General features: G+C 42.3%; 1 protein-coding gene across 1 annotated transcript in view; it reads left to right on the top strand.

Moving 5' to 3' along the window:
• FRMPD4 (FERM and PDZ domain containing 4) overlaps nt 1-22,075 on the top strand; it is a 604,892-nt gene that overhangs the window by 481,987 nt on the left and 100,830 nt on the right. The window contains exons 3-4 of the mRNA XM_049873115.1: nt 11,480-11,640; nt 17,543-17,645. Coding sequence (XP_049729072.1) covers nt 11,480-11,640; nt 17,543-17,645 — 264 coding nt within the window. The remainder of the gene's footprint in view (nt 1-11,479; nt 11,641-17,542; nt 17,646-22,075) is intronic.

The raw sequence follows: 22,075 nt of genomic DNA, 5'->3' as shown, positions 1-22,075 counted from the left end.
GACAATATGTCATATATTTTATGTTTATTTGGTTTTTGTTGCCTCAGTCCTTCCACTAGATCAGGGGTTGGCAAAAATTTTTCTGTAAAGGATCAGACAGTAAATATTTTTGGCTTTGCGGGCCACAAGGTCTGGGTGGCAACTACTCAACTCTGCCATTGTAACTGAAAGTAGTCATAGTAAGTACACAAATGGGCATGGCTATGTGACTATAAAGCTTTATTTACAAACTCAGGCATTGGGCTGGATCTATGAGTCTGAATGCACTTGATGGCAACGGGTTTGGTTTTTGGTTTTGGTTCCTGACCCCTGCACTAGAACGTAAATTTCCCCAAGGCCGTAGAGCTTGCCCATCTTATTCATAGTCATAAGCCAGAGTCCAGGCAAATTGAAACAAACAAGCAAACAAAAAAAGCCACTGCCATCAAGTCAATTCTGACTCATAGTGACCCCATGTGTTACAGAGCAGAACTACTCTATAAGATTTTCTTGGCTGTAATCTTTACAGAAGCAGAATGCCAGGCCTTTCTTCCGAAGCACTGCTGGGTAGGTTTGAACCGCCAATCTTTCAGTTAATAATCAAGCGTAATCCATTTGCATCACCCAGGGAAGGTACATTAAAAGCCTCTATTAAATAGTTGTCAAATAAATCTTGGATACATTGATACATCATAAATTACAAAAGATAGTCATTTTAATCAAATTTGAAAAGTCGATTTCTGGTTTATTCTACCACCTTGAAAGAAAATGGTAGGTGAAATCTTCAAATGAGCCTTTCAACGCTTCTAAAACATGAAGGTGTTAGCCAAGGCCCCATCCAGCTCTCAAATTCAGTGATGCTCTCTCTCTTATAAATTTTACTGTATTTATATTGTTTGCTACATGGGTAATTTTGACAAAAGATGAAAGTTTAATGAGAAAACTTTGATAGAGAGACAAAAAATAGAGTGTCCAGTTGAGATAAAAAGAGACCTCATTTCACTTAAATTAGGCAAATGGAAATGGATTCTACAGTGGTTACTGTATGATCCCAAAGCCTTCATTGTAGTTAAAGGTTTGTATGTGAAAAATTTGTGTCATCCAAAAATAATTGCTTATTTAATCAGTTTTTGTTTGTGTTTGTTTTTCTGAGAACTGTTGGCGTATATGTAAGTATGGCTGATATATTATAAATAAATAAATATTAGTCAAATAATTGATGCTGCTTTCAATGTATTATTGCTCTTTGCCAAAAATCAGAAAAGAAGCTAGAATCACACTTTTCACTGGCTGCCAGGACGAGGAGGCTCCCGATCAGTGCCATCCAAGGGCAGGCTTTGCTTCATGCAACTTACTGGGTTGCTCTGTGGAAGAGAGATATGGTGCATGCTTCAGAGTCCTGGTGGGAAACAGACGGATGTCGGCACAGATCAGGAAACCAGCGAGTCAGACTGAGGCACCCAGGGAATAACAACAGCTAGGAGCCCTTAATGCCACTAGGACTTAAGGGGCAAGGAAGGGAACGGTGTGGAGCCCACAGAGCCTTGGAGCATGGAAGAGGGGCCAACGTATCAGGATCGGTGATCAGAAGGGATATAGTCCTTCCTCTCACCCTCACTCTCTCTTGCCAGCACCTCCCATTGGTTGAACCCAATGGGAAGCCAGAAGGAAGGGGCCTAGGTGATGCCATCCATTGAGGTCAAGTTCCCAGGGCTCAGAACAGGCAGAAAAGGGGCCTAGCATGGAGCTGGGGGCTGAGGATGAGGTTCAGATCACGTGTAGGGGGCATAGAACAGGGGAAACAGGCAAGCAAACAAAACCAAAACCAGAAAAGACATGTAAAGTTGGGCAGAAATGTGGTTTAGTGTCTAAGGAAACGGAATTCTCTAGGTGCAGGCTAAGGATAACTATTTAAATGTGGAAACAATTGAGAGATCACAGGTTCTTAATTGAAACGGAACATTTTAACCCCAACCTTTGATTCTGCGATTTCCTCATCCCCTTTTAGCTTCCGTCAGGAGTTTGTAGTCATCAAAGTGAGACTTTACCACTTAATCATTTTTTGAGGGTTTTTTTGTGTGTGTGTGTATGTAAAGATTTTACAATTATGAAACTTATAACATGTGGTCAATCAACTCTCTAAAAATACCTCTTTTATGAAAATCAATTCATATTTTAGAATAACCTCACAGATCAGGGTTTCTGTAACACGTGGTCTTATAGTTTATATTTTTAAAAAAACCACAGGATTGTTTTTACATTCCAAATATAAAATTACATTAAAAAATAAATTTTCAAAGAAAACACATAGTCACAGGGACATGCAATAGCCCTTTGGGATGGGAAGAGGACCTCCTGTGTCTTCATTCCTACCCCCCCCCACACACACAAGTTCTACCCTAAAATATAGATCGAATCCAATTTGATGGAGACAAGCTCTAGACCTGCAATGATGATTTAAATATATTCGAGAAAGTCTTTGCCCATGGTTACAAGTCTTTGTTCAAAAACGTATTTTCTTACAGGTACAAAAAAGAAGGGTAATAAATCAGGAAGAAAAAGTCTGCCCAACCACGAAATACTTTGTGCTCTGTAAGCAACAGGGTGTGGATGATGCTTTTGAAAGGTCTGAGGTGGTTGGATTTTCAATCCTCAAAGGGTTCAGTCAATTGGCGCTCAAAGCAATAACATATCTAAGAACCATCAAGCTGTCTGCCCTGTAGTCATGCAAACCTGGGACCACTCCTTTCCTCTCGCTTGCTGGGTAGGATTAGACAACCAAAACCAAACCAAGCCCGTTACTGTAGACAAGCAGGATGGAAATGCACCTCTGAAATCATTTTTAAGTCTCTCAAAATGCCACCGAATGTTTCTGGATAGAAGAGTCTGACTTTCCAAGTGCTGTGATGAGCTGTGCAGTATCAATGATTTTGTCATGTTGAAGTATATAAAATATCCCTTTAGGTTTACAGCAGAAGTCAGGACCCCTCTGGATCATGTTGTTGTTGTTGTTGTTAGCTGCTGCAGAGTTGACCCCATGCACAATGGAATGAAATGCTGCCCAGTCCTGCGCCATCCTCTTGATCAGTTGCAGATTGGACAGTTGTGATCCACAGGGTTTTTATAGCATTGCACAAGCCTCCACTGATGGATGGGTGGTGGCTACACATGATGCGTTGGCCAGGAATGGAATCCAAGTTTCCCCCATCATAGATGAGAATTCTACCCCTGAACCACCGCTGCCCTCCCTCAGGATCATACTGGACAGAAATCTCCACAGTTTTTGTTCTCCTATTAGTAAAATAATTTTGAACACATGCCCCCAAGTATGTATTATTCTTTAAATATATACGTGTGTCTGTGTGTGTATACACTATAAATAACATGAAGCCCTGGTGGCACAGTGGTTAAGTGATATGGCTGCTAACCAAAAGGTCGGCAGTTCAAATCCACCAGCTGCTCCTTGGAACCCTATGGGGCCGTTCTACTGTATCCTCTAGGGTCGCTATGAGTTGGGATCAACTCAAAGGCAACGGGTTTGGTTTTTTGGTAAATAATGTATTGTTCAGAAGTACAAAAGGTGTGGAAATGAGATATTAAACTGAGATGAAAGTAAAATATACATTTTAATAATTTCTAAACATTTTGCTATCCCTGCTCCATTAATTACTTAGTACTTTAAATGACAGCAAACTGAATGAGGCTACTTCGTTATTTTTGAACATCTTGGTTTCCCACTTCATTGAATGAACATTTGAAGCTCTGGCTGCGAGTTCAGCTTTATTTGGTTTTTATCATTGTCACTGGAGAAATAAGGAATCACAGCAACATATGTAGAGGCAGTGGACAAAATGTGACACCAGCTTTCTTACTAAATCATAATAGACTCTTTTCAATCCCATCTATGCAAAAAATTTTGTTGAAACTCAACGGGAAATTTCCCGTCTTCCTTGATGTCCATCAACCGTTCTTCCCAACAAAACGGATGATGTTGCATTTTATTATATTTAACAAATGAGTTCACAATCCACTGAAATGCTTCATTTGGAAGATTTTTAAACAGGTTATAAAATTTCATTTCCAAGTTTCAAAGACTACAGTTTTTATAGGTACATATTTGCATAATTTTCAATAAAACAATCACATGACAGTGGAATTGTTCCCAAGCATCTGTTTTCCCAACGTTTTCTTCACAACCCAAATTTCTTTTGGAAAATAGGTTACTTTCTCACTCATTAGTATACTATCTCCTTTGCCCAGAAGGGACAACTCTTTTAGTTCCTTGTCACCAGATAGCAAACAACTCCTGTGTAGGACAAAAGATTTTCATAGCCACTCTACTGTATTTTAATGGTTTTGTTTCAAAAGCAACCACATTGTTGACATGCGAAAACACTTCAATTTCTTTGCTGCTGCAGCTTGCAATAATGTATTTCAAGAGGGCAGGTATCTCTAAATTGACCCTGGAATCTTTGTTTTGTTCTTGTCAAACTGCTACTCCATCGTTGTATACTTTTCTATATATGTGCCAGTACCACACCGTTCTGTGAATTGTCACTTTATAATAGGTTCTGACGTCTTGTAGGGACAGACAGCCCAGACTGAAGGGACAGCAGCTACCCTGGGGAAGATCTTTTTTTTTTTATGTTTACTTTGTTGTTGTTGAGAATATACACAGCAAAACATACACCAGCTCAACCATTTCTACATGTACAATTCAGTGACACTGATTACATTCTTCAAGTTGTGCAACCCTTCTCACCCTCCTTGTCTGAGTTGTTTTTCCTCCATTAACATAAACTCACTGCCCCCTAAGATTCCTATCCAGTCTTTCAAGTTGCTGTTGTCACTTTGATCCCATGTAAATAGTTCTTAACAGAGCATAATGCTCAAGGCAAATATTTTTTAGTAGTCAAACTAAACTACTGTTTGGTTTTAAGAAGACTTCAGGGGATATTTTTGGTTTAAGGTTTAAAGATTATCTCAGGGCAGTAGGTTCATCTAGCCTCTGTAGCTCCAGAAGGTTCAGAGTCCATGAGAAGTTGAAATTCTGTTCTCCATTTTCCCCCTTTTGATCAGGATTCTTCTATGGAATCTTTAATCAAAATGTTCAGTAATGGTAGCCAAGCACCATCCAGTTCTGGTTTCATGGCACAGGAAGCAGTTATTCATAGAGGCAATTAGCCACACATTCCATATCCACCTCCTGCTCCTGACTCTCCTTCCTGGGAACGATCTTTTTATGGCAGTGTCAGGAAAGCAAGAGCACATATCCAACTTCACAAGCCCATTTCACTTGTCACATATGAGCTCAGCCAAGTGGTATGCTCTGGCCAATGGGGTGTTAGCAGAGTCAAGGTAGAGAGATATGCACTGTGTACCGAAGGAAGGCACTGAAAGTAACATGGCATCTGGTGGTGAATTGCATCCTAGGGAACAATGAAGAATAATTCACTCTACCACACAGACCAGTGCTATCAAGATGAGAATATAATATATGGACACCTGAGGCTCTCCTGCAACCACAGCTGGCCATCCCTGAAAGGAAACAACAACAATGACCTTCTCAGCCAAACTCGGCACATGTGTTTATTTATACCTATTTCATTCCAGTCTTAACTACCCAGATGCCCCACCTGCCACCACCGTCTCAGCTTTCTTATCTTCCACACCAAAGGTCATGGCCTCTAAATTTGGTTCCTCCTTCCAGAACCTTTCCACTCAGCACACATTCTCAGAAGGACCTTGCTGACTCTGATGAGTGCATCAAAAACTGGAAAGAGTTTAGGTTTTCTTACATGGTGCTTTCTACTAGTCTAAGTAATTCTTTGTGATACATTGGACCGATCAGTCTTTTATTTCTGCTGAGGAAGAATGTTCCAAGGATTGAAGGAAAGACTTTTCCTCCTATTATGGAGAGTTCGGCAGCAGGACTACCATCAATCTTTTGAAACAAAATCTGTCAGAAACAAGAAAATTGCTCATTCAATCTTGATGGACACATTTCCATCTCAATGAACATACCCTGTATTTTCAGGTGTTAGACTCCTGGTGTATCTGTGCATGTTGGTTGGCGAAGGTTGGGGGCGGAAGGCGGAAGTTTGTGTAGCTCATCAGTTATATTCTTCTAGTCTATGCATCAGAATTCACTGAAGCATGTTCAGCGGGTAAAAAGATGTTGCTTTTTCAGCTCGTTATAAAGGGGCTCAAGCATCTTTATAAAAAAATATTCCAAGTACTGGGTCAAAACTGCTTACCTTAATACAAAGAACAAAATGTTTCATGGGCAATATCTTTGTGTGGATCTGTTCTTACTGGAAAAAAGACAAGGGTTGATTATTTTTAGGTAATTTATGCTGAAAACACAACCTGTCGAGCAAGAAAATGATCATGCCTTTGGAAGGCTGTCGTCAACGTGAAAGCAAAACCAAAAGCATCCGCCAAACCAAAAACACTAGAACAAGTAGTGATCACAAAGCCGACGTTTGGTTGTGTGTTTTCCAAACGTTTGTGGGTGGGGAAACAACAATGACGTGAGATGGACCAACTTCCAAATCTCTGGGCATAGAGGACGGCGGTATCTGAGATGAAAGCAGCCTGCTCTTCTGTCTCACTCCTTAGAGCATAATTAGTGCTTCTCGTTTTCTACTGCCCTATTTTTTTTTTTTTTTATCTTCACTGGAGTTAGCTGCCAAAATAGGTGCAATGATTTGCTCAGGTACCAGGGGTTTTCCATGACTCTGACCTCACTCCCCTGCCTTGTATGCAATGGTCATTAAAAAAAAAAAAAAGTTGCCCTTGAGTTGACTTTGACTCATGGCACTCCCATATATGTCAGAGTACAACCGCACTCCACAGGGCTTGCAATGGCTGTGATCCTCCAGAAGGAGATCACCAGGCCTTTCTTCTGAGGTGCCTCTGGGTGGATTCAAACCGCCACCCTTTGAGTTAGTAGCCTAGTGCATAACTATTTGCGCCACCCAAAACCCATTGCTGTCTAGTTGATTCTGATTCATAGCAACCCTGTAGGACCCAGTGGAACTGCCCCATAGGGTTTCCAAGGCTATAATCTTTACAGAAGCAGACCGCCACATCTTTCTCCCGCAGAGTGGCCGGTGAGTTTGAACCTCGGACCTTTCAGTTAGCAGCCAAGCCCAGGGACTCTCAAAGGTCATTTAGTGGTCGGGAAACACAGCCACAGAAAACTTACTAACAGTGATTCAGTTGCTTGTGAGCCTAGATTTTATTCTTCCTTCTTTTATTTTTCTGTGTTCTGATACAACATTGCCTTGTGTATATCAATTTATATTTGTTTACTGTGTCGTTACATCCGATACAGTTTTTCAGTTGAAGACCTTAGAGCTTACCCAGGATTTGTGAGGCATTTCACCAAGAGAGTTGGACTGCAGGTAGTTGAAATGTTACTGATTTTATTCTCAGATTTTAAGATTGAATAGGTTCATAATGTCTGAAACCTATTTCTTTCTATTCATTTATCTTTGGAGGATAAAAATAACAGCTAATGTTTTTTAAGTGCTTACTATGTGCCTGCCATTTTGCTAAGTGCTTTACATTTATTCCCTCATTAATCCTCACCACCGTCTCATGAGGTCGGTCCAGTTGTTATCGCCATGTTCCAGATGAGGAAGCAGAGGCAAAGAGTGATGAAATCATTTGTGCGGGATACACCGCTAGGAGTGGTGGGGCCAAGACTGGAATCCAGGCAGTCTGGCTCCAAAGTCTCACTTCAAATTAGGTTGTCAGTTCTCATGTTCACCCTTATACTGGGGGCACTTATTTGTCCCTTGTGCAAACCAGAAAGTGTTACCTCCTTGAAGAGAAAATGACTCCTGCAATTTGGAAATATCAGGCCACAGGACTTGCATTCAGCAACATAGTGATGGCACCGTCATCACTGGAGACATGTGGTGTGTGCAGGAAGAAGGTCTCAGGGCAGGATTCCCACCTCTGCTGTGTCAGAGGGGCCTCCAAATATATTAAAAACTCAGCAATTTGTGGCCACCTTCACCACTCTGACTCCCAGTTCAAGCCACCATGGTCTTTTGTCAGGCTTGATGTCATAACTGCTGAATGGATCTCCCTGCTTCCAACCAGGTCCCTCCAGTCTGTTCTCAAGACAGCAGCAGGATCTCATCACTTCTCCACTCAGAGCCTTCCCATGGTTCCCTGTTTTACTCAGAACAAAAGCCAAAGCCCTTCCAAGGACCTGAGTGCTCTGCTGCCCCCACCCTCTTTACCACTTTTCTCAGTGCCTCCAGCCCTCCCACCCCCACTGGCCTCTGTGCTCTTCCGCAGGGGAGCTCCCAGGCACAACATGTCTCAGGGCTTTTGCCCTTGCCTCAATGCTCCTCCCCCAGATGCTTCCCCAATCCCTGAGTCGCACAGTAGCTCTCCACCCTTTATTTTTCTCCCTAGTGCTGATAATGACCTGATATACCATAAGTTTTACTAATTTATTAGTTCATTCTCTGGCTCCTGACACTAGAATGAATGTTTTATTTTTTTGTCCGCTTTCTTCACTACCATATGCCCAGACCTGAGAACCCAGTGGGCGTTCAATAATCATTTGCTGAATAAATGAATGCAGTATGGATTTGTTTTGGAGAATTAAATGAACTAATCTGTGGAAAGCATTTAGAACAATACTTAGCACAGAATTGGTATTTAATAAATGTCAGGTAGTGATAATAATGTAGTTATTGAACGAATGGGTGGATTAAAAAGTTAGATACTGCTATTTTATTATGTAGTGGAAAGAGGATAATCAAGCTATACCTCAAACCAGATCAAACCTACTGCCATGGAGTCAATTCTGACTGGTAGTGACCCCACAGGGCTTCCAAGGCTGTAAATCTCTACAGAAACAGACTGCCACTTCTTTCTCCCACATTGCTGCTGGTGGTTTCCAAATGCCGACCTTTCAGTTAGCATGGATAGCTTTAACCACTGTGCCACCAGGGCTGAGTTGATTCTGACTCATAGCGACCCGAGAGAGGAAAGCTGCCCTATAGCGTTTCCAAGAAACTAGCACCTGGTGGATTCGAACCGCCCACCTCTTGGTTAGCAGCCATAGCTCTTAACCACTACGCCATCAGGGTTTCCAAAAAAACTGTCAATGATTTAAGTGTTTTAACTCACGTTTGTAGTGGATGCTAACAGTTGCCTGTTGAATCGACTCCGACGCATGGCAACCCCATCTCTTGGTGACCCCATGTGTGGCAGCCGCCCAGGACCGGTGCCTAGAAGGGCCCTGCGCTAGGTTCAATGCTCCGTGGTCGCCATCTTGAAATTCCTAATCTTGTCTCAACAAGGGGCCAGCCCGTGTTTTCGTTTCATAGTTGGCTCTGCAAATTGCATAGCGGGCCCTGTGTACTACATTTTGAATCAGAAGACCAGGTGTGAATTGCACTTGGCTTACACCTGAGAAGAGTGTGACCTTGCCTCAGTTCTTTTTCCTCTCGTGGCATTTGTAAAAAGGGGACGGGTAGGGTAAAGCTCCGTCCCTGGAGTTTTGAGGATGAAATAATCTAACAGATGAGAGCGTTAGCACATGGCTCCCTACACATTAGGCCTCTCCAGAGAGATCTTCTTCCTCGTCTTCGTAGTGTTTCGGGGCACAAGGAGCTAAATCGAAAAGGCATTTCCCTCCTGCTTAAAAGGGATTTTAAACTTTGATTTCCCTAGTCAGGGGTCTCTGCCTAAAGAATGGGTCCTAGAGGGTTGTCACTGTCTTTCCTTAACTCGTACTAATGACTCAGAAGAACAACAGGATGACTCCTTTCTCCCCTTCCTTTATTACATTTGAACAATGTGTTGTCCAGATGGCAGAGTAGCAGCTTCCAAGGTATTTTAACATGAGCTTCTTTTACTTATTGAAGAAGATTGGGGAGAGGAAAAAAAATGGAATTAAGCCCATGTCACTGAAATACCCTTGGCTTACATGACTTTAAGGAAGGTTCTAGTGTTCAGACTAAGAACTCTTCTGCAAAAGAAGGCTGCTCTGGGTAATGTGCATGGGGGAGACTTCATTAGGGTCCCAGGGGCTGGCACACAAGCCACAGGCCCTGAACAGATGCTAAGCCACTATTTTGAACTCAGGCTCCCTGTTGGGAAAGTGCAGATAATGATACCTGGTCTGCTCTCACACTCTCAAAGTTGTTTTCTGGATCAAAGGAGATATTTGTGGAAGCATTTTGAACATTTTTGAATGCTGTATGAATTTCAGGCTTGGATTATTGATAAGACTTCTGCAGTTTAGGTGTGAATGAAAAAATTCACTGAAAGCATTTGAAAATTTTTCCAGAAGATAAATAATTCTCCAAAACCAGTTACCATGGAGTTAATTCCAACTCATGGTGACGCTATGTGTGCCAGAGTAACATTGTGCTCCATAGGGTTTTCAATGCCTAATTTTTTGGAAGTAGATCACCACGCCTTTCTTCCAAGGCACCTCTGGATGGACTCGAACCACCAAGCTTTTGGTTAGCAGCTGAGCACATTAACCATTTGAACCACCCAGGGACTCCCTAGAAAATAAATACCAAGACCTAAATTGTCAACTTCTTTGGAAAGGGGATTGTATTAGACACCAGGATAACTTGCCACAACCAAAATGATCCACATCACTTAAATTTCACTGGAACCTGAAGCCAAAGCTATTACCTCCTGGACTTCCATAACCCTCTGAGGGTCTGTTTCAACAGATCAGTTATAATTTCCCCCAGAGAATATCTTTTTCTCTACTTATGAACTTAATTGTTTATTGAGGATCTACTATGTGCCAGATGCTATTCTAGGCACCGGGGGTAAATCAGTGAATAATACAAAATTCTTTGGCTTCAGGGAGCTTGCATTCTGGTGTAGAGAAAGCAATAGTAAGAATAAGCATAAAAATAAGTATATTCTACAGCATGCTCCAAAAACCAAAAAAACGCACTGCCGTCGAGTCAATTCTGACTCATAGCGACCGTATAGGACAGAGTAGTAGAGCTGCCCTGTAGAGTTTCCAAGGAGCGCCTGGCAAATTCGAACTGCCGACCTCTTGGTTAACAGCCATAGCACTTAGGCACTACGCCACCAGAGTTTCCACGCTAGCAGGTGGTTAATGTTATGGGAAGAAAATCAGGGATATGATGGAACAGGTTGCAATTTTAAAATGTGTAGTCAGGACTGTTCTCTGTAAGAAGGTCACATTTGAGCAGACTTGAGAGAGGTGAGGATGGTCCATACAGAGAGCTGCCAGACCAGGATTCCAGGGGTCAGGAACAGCCAGTGCAGAAGCGAAACGCAGAATTGGGCCTAGAGTTTTCAAGGCACAACAAGGAGGCCATGAAAGCAGCATAACTGCGGGCTTGTCCACATCTTTTCCCTTTCTAACAGACAGAGAACAGAAGGTTCAAAAACTAGAGAGAGAATGAGATCGCCAGACCAATGTCCAATACATTTATGCCTTGTTTCTTTGTGTGTGTTTTTCCCACAGCCACATGACACAGGCAATCCCATTTGACGACCCTCGCCTAGAGAGCTGCCAAATCATCCCTCCGGCTCCCCGGAAGGTGGAGATGAGGAGGGACCCTGTGCTGGGATTCGGTTTCGTGGCAGGGAGTGAAAAGCCAGTGGTCGTTCGCTCAGTAACTCCAGGTAAGCTCCCATTCCACTCTTGGGCCTCCCAGGACTACCCACCACCCCCTGCCAGAATGACTCCTGTTTGGTTCCTTGAGTGTCTGGATTGTGAAGGCTGAGCACGTTGTTCCAACACCTGGGTAGAGTCAGACCTCCAGAGGGACAGAAATGACTCCTCGATCTAGGTTTTAAATGGCTAAATCCTTCATTTCACTTGACTAAGGAAGACACTGACCCATCATTTGTAACCATGAAAATGACCTGGTTCTTAATGCATGAACGTAAACAGTAAGAGGCAGGCACCGTACTGTGGTTCAGTAAGCCCCTGAAGAACTCCTTAGAAAAGCAACAGGAAGTGGTGCTTAAGTTACAGTAGGATTTAGTCATTGGAGCAGTTGGATTGTTTACAAATATGCACTTCCTTCCCTTTCCACTAGAGGCGGAATAGATTTCCCGGCCACGTTGTGTTGGGCTGGGCCATGTGATTGACCTTAGCCAATGGCATCTTAGCAAAGATGACCTAGGCAAAGGCTTGAAATGTGCTTGTGCAGTTCAGTCTGTTTCCTGGATTCCGCCATGACCATGGGAAGAGTTTCCCTTGGGTTGCTGCTATCCCTTCGGCCTGAGCCCCGTAATAAACACGTGGGGCGGCAGAACACACGGGGCGGCACCAGCTAAGTGCAGCCTGACCTGCGGTTTGAAGCAGAGCTGCCCAGCCGAGCTCGGCCTAGATCAGGCAATCTGCAGTCTCATTAAAGACCATGAGCATGAGAAGAAATGACTGTTGGACACCCCGCTGAGTTTTGGGAGGTTTGTTATGCAGCAGGTGCTTACAAACAGACTCAGTGCCAAATGTCTTAAATCCCACAGCATGAACAGATAACTGATGTACTTTGCCTCAGTCATCACTATCAGGGTATAGAGAGATGTTCCCCTATCAACATATTCAAATACAACAATGTATAATGTCACTGCCTGAAGTGGGCTGCCTTTGCTTTTCCCTCCAGAAACAATGCTTTTTGTATTATTTACTTATTGTATGTACTTATCTACTTCCTTGAATGGGCTTCTATTGGATTTATTGTCACACAAAAGGAAATTTCTCTTCTCCAGGATTTTGCAAATCAGTAACCACGTTCAGTAGCAAAGTACTAAATAGTTAAGAGCACAAACACTGGCGTCAGATTCCCTGGGTTCAAATCCTGCCTCTTTCCCTTGTTAGATTTTTTAGTTTCCATGTCATTTAATTCCCTGCATTTCAGTTCACTGTAGTTTCTCTGCTTTATGTGTTAACCTTACTTATTGACCTTACAGAGCTATGGCAAGGATGAGATAAGTTAGAAGAGTGCCTGGTACATAGTATTCCATAGATGTTAACTAGTAGTGGTAGTAGTAAGCTCTAAACTATTTGGCCAGTTGAGTTTGTCAATTAAGGGAAATGAAAGTCAACTAGTGAACTAGAGTAGATATTTAAAGTTGATTTAATTTTTTTATCTAAGTTGTTTTGAATAATACGCCCCAAGGCACGCACCACAAATGCAGTCAATGGCTCAAGGCTACACGTAGAGGAATATTTCTTGTTCATTCAAGTCTACCATTATCTTACCACACAACTTCTTACTCCATGGGCCAGAGCTCTTTATTTCATTAGACCGAGCGATCATTTTAACTCTCTGTGTGGGATTCCCAAGCTTGATGCAACTGAGAGTTTTAATCTCAAAAGAAAATAGATTTGTTGCTTTTTATGATAATAAAATAATACATGCGCTTTGTAAAAAAACAAAACACAAACAATGTACACGGTATAGAAGACAAAGTAAAAAAAAAATATATATATAAACTTGAACTCCTACTAAGAAACAACCATTATTAATGTGTACATAGAGACCATATGTGTATCAGACATAATTCTGTATATACACACATATGCATATACACACACACGTTGTTATGTATCATATATTATATTAATGCATTATATAGATATATATGTGTGTGGGTTTGTGTGAATGCACACAACCCACACATACATACTTTTTCTGAAATGGGGTCATATTTGGCATTCTTTTTTGTAATTTTGGGATATTTTAAATCCCTGGTTATGAGGTTCTCCAAAGTGCGTGTCCTCCTTGGAGTTTACTGGAGATTCAAGTCTTGCTTTTCATTTTATTGTATTGCTTTGCTGTTCCTTCGACCTCTTTTCTTCCTTTCCCTTGACTCTCTTAGGTTCAGAGACCTACTGTTAGATAATATTGAGAAAAGTGCAAAGAGAGGTCAAAGAGTACTGTTTCCTGTGATCTTTTTGAGTGAAAATGTTGGTCAAATAAACTACGTCTATCATAAAAATGACTCTACTGAAATCCCAAGTGATTGTGGTGGCATGACCCAATTTACTAGACAAACCAGTTGTCAGAGTCAAGGCCAGAGACCATTTTCCAAAGTGTGCCACTGTTTCCTATTCTGGAAGGAAGTGTGTGTTGCTTTCTCTAGAATTCTTGATTCAAATTGCTTGATTAAACCAAAACAATTCCATTTGATTGAAAAGTATAGGTCAAATATATGAGTATGTCCTGTTAATTTTAGAGCGTTTTTTTTTTTTTATCAGACCAGTTAACATCCATCAACCAGTTACTCTGAAAATTATTCTGTACTTGCCAGGCGTTCAGTTACTAACCATGTGTTTGACTGAATTTCAGTGACTGCTTGCACATCAACCGAGAGCTATTAGAAGTGTCCCCAGTGATTTTTCAAAATTCTTTGTGTGTGCAAACACCGAATCTCAGTTCCCACATCTGTGAAATGAAATTTTTCTATCACTGATATGGGGACATGTTGAGGTTTTCCTACTCCCCAGAAAGAAGACAAGTGTACGCAGCGGTTTGGATGCCACGTATGCCAACTGTCGGGGTAGGTGGAGAACAATTGAGTTACTTTCAGTTCCATATTTTAGGCATGAAGTGTTCATTTTGATTACTAAATAAAGTCACAGTGCTAGTATTTGAAAGATAACATTTCAGTTGCACCTCTCACCCAGTGACAGAACCCTGGAAATAAAGTTAAAATTATAGATAGCACCATATCAATATTGGAGAGGTAATTGCACATATCTAGAAATGTGAAGGTAAACCAGATAACTGGAGTATTTGTTTGTAGGTTTTATTTTAAATGCATGGCTTACATAGATACGGCTTTAAGTTTATACGTCAAGAGACCTGGCAGCGACGCAATGATAAAGAACAATGATGAATCGGCGAAACATCTCACATGGATGAATTGGAAAGACATTATGCTGAGCGAAATAAGTCAATCACGAAAGGAAAAATATTGTACGAGACCACAACTACAAAAAATCAAGAAAAGGTTTACACACAGAAAGAAACAAGCTTTGATGGTTACCAGGGAGGGGAGAAGGGTGGAGGGAAAAACACTAAATAGTGGACACGTGTTAACTTTGGTGAAGGGAAAGGCAATACACAATAGGGGAAAGTCAGCACTACGTGACCAAGACAAAGGAAGATACTGAGAGGAACACACACACACACAAAAAAAGCAACCACAGTAAATATCCCAACAGATACAATCCTACAACAACAGTAAAAACAAGCAATAATTTACAAGCAGATATATGTTGTTGTTGTTAGGTGCCGTCGAGTCGGTTCCAACTCCTAGCAACCCTATGCACAGCAGAAGGAAACACTGCCCGGTCCTGCGCCACAGGTAGCTATCTATGCTGAACAGGGGCAGGAGGGAGTATGGGGTACACCCACATACATACGTAGGTTTGGCTGTGGCTATTTGTGCATACATATTTGTATGTGCAGCATGTGTATTTATATATATATAATAGAGCACACAGGAGGCACAGTCATAGAAGCATCCTAGACACAACCAAATACCTCACAGCTACCACCCATCTGTCAGCAGCAGCTTGCGTGTTTGCCATGATGCTAAGCAGGTTTCAATGGAGCTTCCAGACTAGGAAGAAAGGCCTGGTGATCTGCTTCCAAAAATCAGCCAGTGAAAACCCCATGGATCACAAAGGTCCGATTCCATTGTGCATGGATTTGCTGTGAGTTGGGGGCCAACTCGACAGCAGCTAACAACAACCTCCTTGGGAAATCAGTGACACTGGAAAACTGGGAGAGCCTGGCCCCTAACATTGGAAAACTGGCCAGGCCCTCACGGCTGGGCCTTGGCATCCTCCCGTTGAGCGTGAGCAATTTCGCAGTCTACCAGCATCAGACAAACCACGCTGTGACCCTGATGGAGCAAGACCACAACAAGATCAATGGGTAATCACATCTGAACCCAGACCAAAACATCTGAGCACAGTCCAAACCACAAGAAAGACCAAACACTCTCCTCTCTTGACTGATATGAGCAGCTGCTCCTTCTTGACCAATCACGGCTTTAGCCTCGCTTCCTTATTCTCACCTTTTAGACAAGAATTTTTAAAATACCCGTGATAGAATTACCCCTACTTCCTGACAGCATCTAATCTAGAATAAACCCGTTTCCTGATATCTTCCCGAGAAGCACCTAGCACAACACCAAGTCCTAATAAGTCCTTTTTAATACCCTCTTGAAGTCCCTGGGTGCTGCTAACAGAAAGGTTGGAGGTTCAAGTCCACCCAGAGGTGCCTTGGAAGAAAGGCCTGGTGATCTAATTCTGAAAAATCAGCCATTGGAAACCCTGTGGAGCACAGTTCTACTCTGACACACATGGAGTCACCAGGAGTCAGAACTGACTTAATGGCAAAAGGTTAACACCCTCTTACTGAGATGTTTTATGGCTCTGCACGGTGTGGGGTCTCCCTCATTGTGTTGAGTAAATACATTCAACTTTGTTCAAATACAGATGTGCTCAGGTGGTTGCAGCTTTGGATGCAAAGCATCAACACAACTGATTGGCTACCTTCTTGGTGAATACCTTCTTCTTTTGGGTGCCTTACTACTCGAAGTACTGTCAGTTGACCAATGGCATCAGCATCCCTTGGAATCTTGCTAGAAATACAGAATCTCAGGCCCCTTTAGACCTACTGAACTGTAATCTGCATTTTCAGAAGATCCCCGGTGAATCATGCATGTTACACTTTGAGAAGCTGCTAGGCTGTTGATCCTCAACCTTGCCTGGGAACTTTTAGAAAAAATGTTGATGCATTGGTCCCACCCCGAAGATTCTGATTTACTTGACCTGGATGCAGCCTGACCATCAGAACTGTTAAAAGCTCCCCAGTTCTGTTTTAATCAAAGATTCTATAGAAGAATATTGATAAAAGGGGGGAAAATGCAGAACAAAATTTTAAATTCCTATGGACTCCAGACTTTCAGGAGCCATTGAGGCTGGCTGAACCCTGGAAGCTATTGCCCTGAGATACTCTTTAAACCTTATGCCAATAATATCCCCTGCAGTCTTCTTTAAACCAGTCAATGGTTTAGCTTAATTAGTAAAGAAAGCCTGTGTAGCATTGTGTTCCTTTAAAGAACTATCTTTTTGGGATCAAATTGACAACAGCAACTCAAAAGGTTAGATAGTGAGCTTAGGGGGCAGTGAGTTCATATGAATGGTGGAAGAACAACTCAGACAAGGACTTGTACTATTTGAAGAATTTTTTTTTAATCAACGTCATTGAATTGTACGTGTAGAAATTGTTGGTGTCTGTTCTGCTGTGTGTAGTCTCAACAACAACAAAAAATAAAATAAAATAATTTTTCTTTTTTTAAAAAGTTCCCCAGTTCTTTCTAATGGGCAGCCAGGGTGGTGAAGGATCAAGTAGACAATACCCAGGTGCCGGTTAGTTTTGTTTTGGGCATCGATAGCACCATTTGCTCACAATGAGTGACCAAACGTCTGGAGAGGAGGCTGTGGATGGGTTCCCAATAGTCTTCTCACTTGGGCTTCCCTCTCATTTGTCTCCAGGTGGCCCCTCCGAAGGAAAGCTGATCCCGGGAGATCAGATTGTGATGATTAATGATGAGCCAGTCAGTGCTGCGCCGAGGGAGCGGGTCATCGACCTGGTCAGGTGCGTGACTCCGTCATCTGTCTGTCCTGTCGCCAGGGCTGCTACCCAGCCCTGAAGCCTCATCAGACAGAGGAGGGGCTTCCTGTGGGCCAATTTTGGGCAGAAACACAAACCTCCACATTGGAGTCATTGAAAATGCTGGTGACGCAGACCACTAATGTAAAAACACAAGCTCCGTAAACGCAAACCGCATAATTGTCCAATTAATGACTCAGGGTGCATTCATTTCTGCTCAGATTTTGTATGACTCCCATTTCCTTTGCTATAGCCAAAGGTTGCCTTTTTTTCCTTCTAGAATTACTAACACATTGGGTTTTTTGTAATCAGGGAGATCAAAATCCAACACCTGAATACCACTTAAGTGATGAGTAATTTTGCATATGTATTGCTGCGGATAAACAAACCTGCAGTCCAGTCCCCCGATTTTTCATACTGGGCTGAGTGATTCACCACTGAATTTTGAGATGATCAACTGAGGCAAAAGGATAATTAAGTCAAAGCTTGGGCAGTTTGAAAATGGGCTTGGTTTATTGATTGACTTTTATCATACCGAAAACCAACCCAGTGCTGTAAATCGTTTCTTGGTATTCTTATTGGTATACTAGAAAATGTATTTTATACTACGTTAAAATAGTGGTCAAGAATCCTCTTAGAAGCCATTGAAGTTACACTTCCACGTTGAATTTAGGGGAAGAGCTCTGCGTAGCGTACGAATGGATCCACTCATACCATGAAGATGTTGAGGACTGATAGGCACGTGGCATTTGTCTTTTATAAGCTGACCTTTCCAAGCATGGAAATGGAAGCTAAAGTTACCAGAACGCTTTAAATTGAGAAGGTGGTCTGCTGGCTTTTAGGTTTTCTCATAAGAAATGAATATCTATGCTTTGGGAAAAGCAATAAATGGAGGATTACTGGGATCTTCAGGAGAAAGTTTCTCTCCCAAGCCTAGTTCCTCTTCCTCTTCAAAGAGAGGCCCTGGATAGCATAATCTCCTTGGAAGAACCTGGAGAAAGGTAGGAAAACAGAGGACTAGAAATAGAGGGGGCTCCCTTTTAGAGTAATTGTCCCAGTTTTAGCACTGAAAGGCCCTCATCTTGGGAAACTCCCCCATCCTGGGCAAAGTGAGATGGTTGATCACCCTACTTTAAAAACAAAAGCCAGTTGCTGTCAAGCCAACCTCGACTCATAGTGACCCTATATGTGTCAGAGTAGAACTGTGTTCACAGGGTTTTTGATGGCTTATTTTTTGGAAGCTGATTGCCAGGTCTTTCTTTTGAGGCATCTCCAGGTGGACTCGAACCTCCAAACTTTCAGTTAGCAGCTGAGCATATTAACCATTTGCACCACCCAGGAACTCCCACCCTACTTTAGATTGGGCCAAAGACAGTGGAGCCTTTGCAGCTGGCTGTCCTCATGGGGCTTCCAAATAGGCAAAGGACGCTCTCATAAATGAGCGGGTACCTCACCTGCACCTGGGACAAGTCCTGGGAATGCCTGGAACCTTCCTGTGGACCAGGCATGCAAAAATCTGTAGCAACCTGTATTTTAGAGCTCTCGGGAGGGAGCTGAAACACTATCATTTGAAATTGCTTCTCTCTGAGATGCACCTGGGTGTCAGCAGGGACATAACCTCATTGAGGCAGGCTCTGAGCATCACATCTGTTTGCATCCTGGAGCGCCATATTTGGGCTCAATGGCAGAAGTCACGTGGCCATTTTGTTTTTCCCTCGGCGCACACCTCCATGATCAGTCCTATTGATTTCTGTGCCTGGAGGAGGATGGAAAAAATAAAATATCTGTGTTTGGGTTTCCTGTGACTGAATTGCCTGCTGCAGAACAGAGACAGAGAAAAAACTCTCTAAACATGCAATCATCACCTAGCAATCCTGCCAGGGCACTTGGAAAGATTGTTTTCCAAGCAAGAGTTTTTTCTTTCCGGTTCAATGCCTTATGGAAGGAAAATGGCATCTCTGTAAACATAGCACTCGATACATAGTGGAACTCCATAAATAAATGAACCAATTAAAAAAGGGGTTGGCAAAGGATGGCTCAGGATCCAAAACCAGCCCACCACCTGTTTTTGTGTGGCCTGTGAGCTAAGAATGGTTTTTACCATTTTTAAAGAGTTAAAACAAAAGGATATTTTGTGATATGAAAATTATTAAAAAATTCACATTTCAGGTTCTATCAAAAAAGTTTACTGGCACACAGGCACACTCATTCATTTATGTAGCATCTATGCTTGCTCTCCCACTACAACAGTTGAGTAGTGGCAACAGGGACCATGTGACCTGCAAAGCCTAAAGTAGTTACTATCTGGCCCTTTACAGAAAAAGCTTGTGGACCACTCTTTTAGGGCATATTCAGGTAACCAACTAATTTTCATGGGGGGGGGGTAGATAATTTCTCTCAAAATGGGGTTGTCATTCACTCTGAGAATCCCACATGCTTGATAATGGAATTGTGGTGTTTTAAATGGATTGAAGTTGAAAACATTTGTGATTTCTGCCTCTTCCCTGGCCATACAATAGAAGTTCTGTTTGAAAAGATGTGGTATTCCTATACTAAAGGCACCTGGAGACTGTACTATGCTCACATATCCTTGGAATATTAAATAAGATACTCATAACAAAAAAAGAGAGGTAGTAGGCGAGGCCACCACCCATCTGTCAGTTTGTCATACTGTGGTGGCTTGTGTGTTGTTATGATGCTAGAAGCTGTGCCAATAGTATTTCAAATACCAGCAGGACCACCCATGGTGGACAGGTTTCAGCAGAGCTTCCAGAGTAAGGCAGACTAGGAAGAAAAGTCTGGTGATCTCCTTCTGAAAAATCGGTTAATGAAAACCCTATGGATCACAATGGAATATTGTCTGATGTAATATCGGAAGATGAGCCTCTCATGTTGGAAAGCACTCAAAATATGACTAGGGAAGAACTAGCACCTCAAAGTAGAGTCGATCTTAATGATGCAGATGGAGTAAATCCTTCAGGAGCTTTATTTGCTGATGTGGCAGGACTCAAAATGAGAAGTAACAGATGCAAACATCCATTAGTAATTAAAACATGAAATGTATGAAGTATGAATCAAGGGAAGTTGGAAGTTGTCAAAAATGAAATAGAATGCTTGGAGGTCAATATCCTAGTTATTAGTAAGCCAAGATGGACTGGTATTGGCCATTTTTTGAATCTGATAATTGTGTTATCTACTATGCCAGGAATAACAAATCAAAGAATGGCATTGCGTTCATTGTTAAAAAGAACATGTCAAAATCTATCCTGAAGTACGATGCTCTCAGTGATAGGTTACTATCCATATACCTACAAGGAAGACCAGTTAATATAACTATTATTCAGATTTACACAGAGAGAGATTTGTATCAAAGAAGTGGCTCAGGAGGTTGTAGAGGCTAGAAAGCCCCAAGTTCATGGGTCAGGCACCAGGTATCAGGCCTCTCCTGACTGTTGTAGCTGCAGGGGCTGACAAACCCAATATCAGCAGGTAAGACAGCAGGCTGCTGGCTGAAGTCCCAAGAACTGGAGGTCAAATGATGATGAGCCAAGTGCAGGATCCAGAGCAGAGCAAAAGCCAGCTCAAGCTGTGTCAGAAGCCTATATACATTGGATACAGGCCACACTCCCAAGGAAACACCCTTTTGACTGATTGATTGACTGCTCATAGCAGATTTCATCATGGCGGCTGTCACGGATTGAATTATGTCCCCCCAAAAATGTGTTATCAACTTGGTTGGGCCATGATTCCCAGTATTCTGTGGTTGTCCTCCATTTTGTGATTGTAATTTTATGTTGAGAGGATTAGGGTGGGATCTTTAATACCACCCTTACTCAAGTCACCTCCCTTATCCAAAGTAAAGGGAGTTTCCCTAGGGCGTGGCCTGCACCACCTTTTATCTCTCAAGAGATAAAAGGAAAGGGAAACAAGCAGAGAGTTGGGGACCTCATACCACCAAGAAAGCAGCACCAGGAGCAGAGCCCATCTTTTGGACACGGGGTCCCTTTGCCTGAGAAGCCCCTCGACCAGGGGAAGATTGAGGACAAGGACCTTCCTCCAGAGCCGACAGACAGAGAAAGCCTTCCCCTGAAGCTGACACCCTGAATTTGGACTTATAACCTACTAGACTGTGAGAAAATAAATTTCTCTTTGTTAAAGCCATCCACTTGTGGTATTTCTGTTATGGCAGCACTAGATGACTAAAACAGAGGTAACTACATCATCACATAATTGCCAAACTACTGAGAATCATGGCCCAGCCAAGCTGACACACAACCTTAATCAACACAGCAACTCACAACAAATATGCAGGATATGGAGCTAGATACTGTATACACAAAGATCAACAAGATGAAGCCTGCCCTTCAGGGAGCTTATAGTCTACACCACTATGCGTCAGTCAAGTTGGACATCCT

The sequence above is a fragment of the Elephas maximus genome, chromosome X (genome assembly GCF_024166365.1).
Source record: "Elephas maximus indicus isolate mEleMax1 chromosome X, mEleMax1 primary haplotype, whole genome shotgun sequence".
Classification (NCBI taxonomy): Eukaryota; Metazoa; Chordata; class Mammalia; order Proboscidea; family Elephantidae; genus Elephas; species Elephas maximus.
The sequence above is the reverse complement of the archived record's forward strand: the minus strand, read 5'-3'. Positions and strand labels throughout refer to the sequence as shown.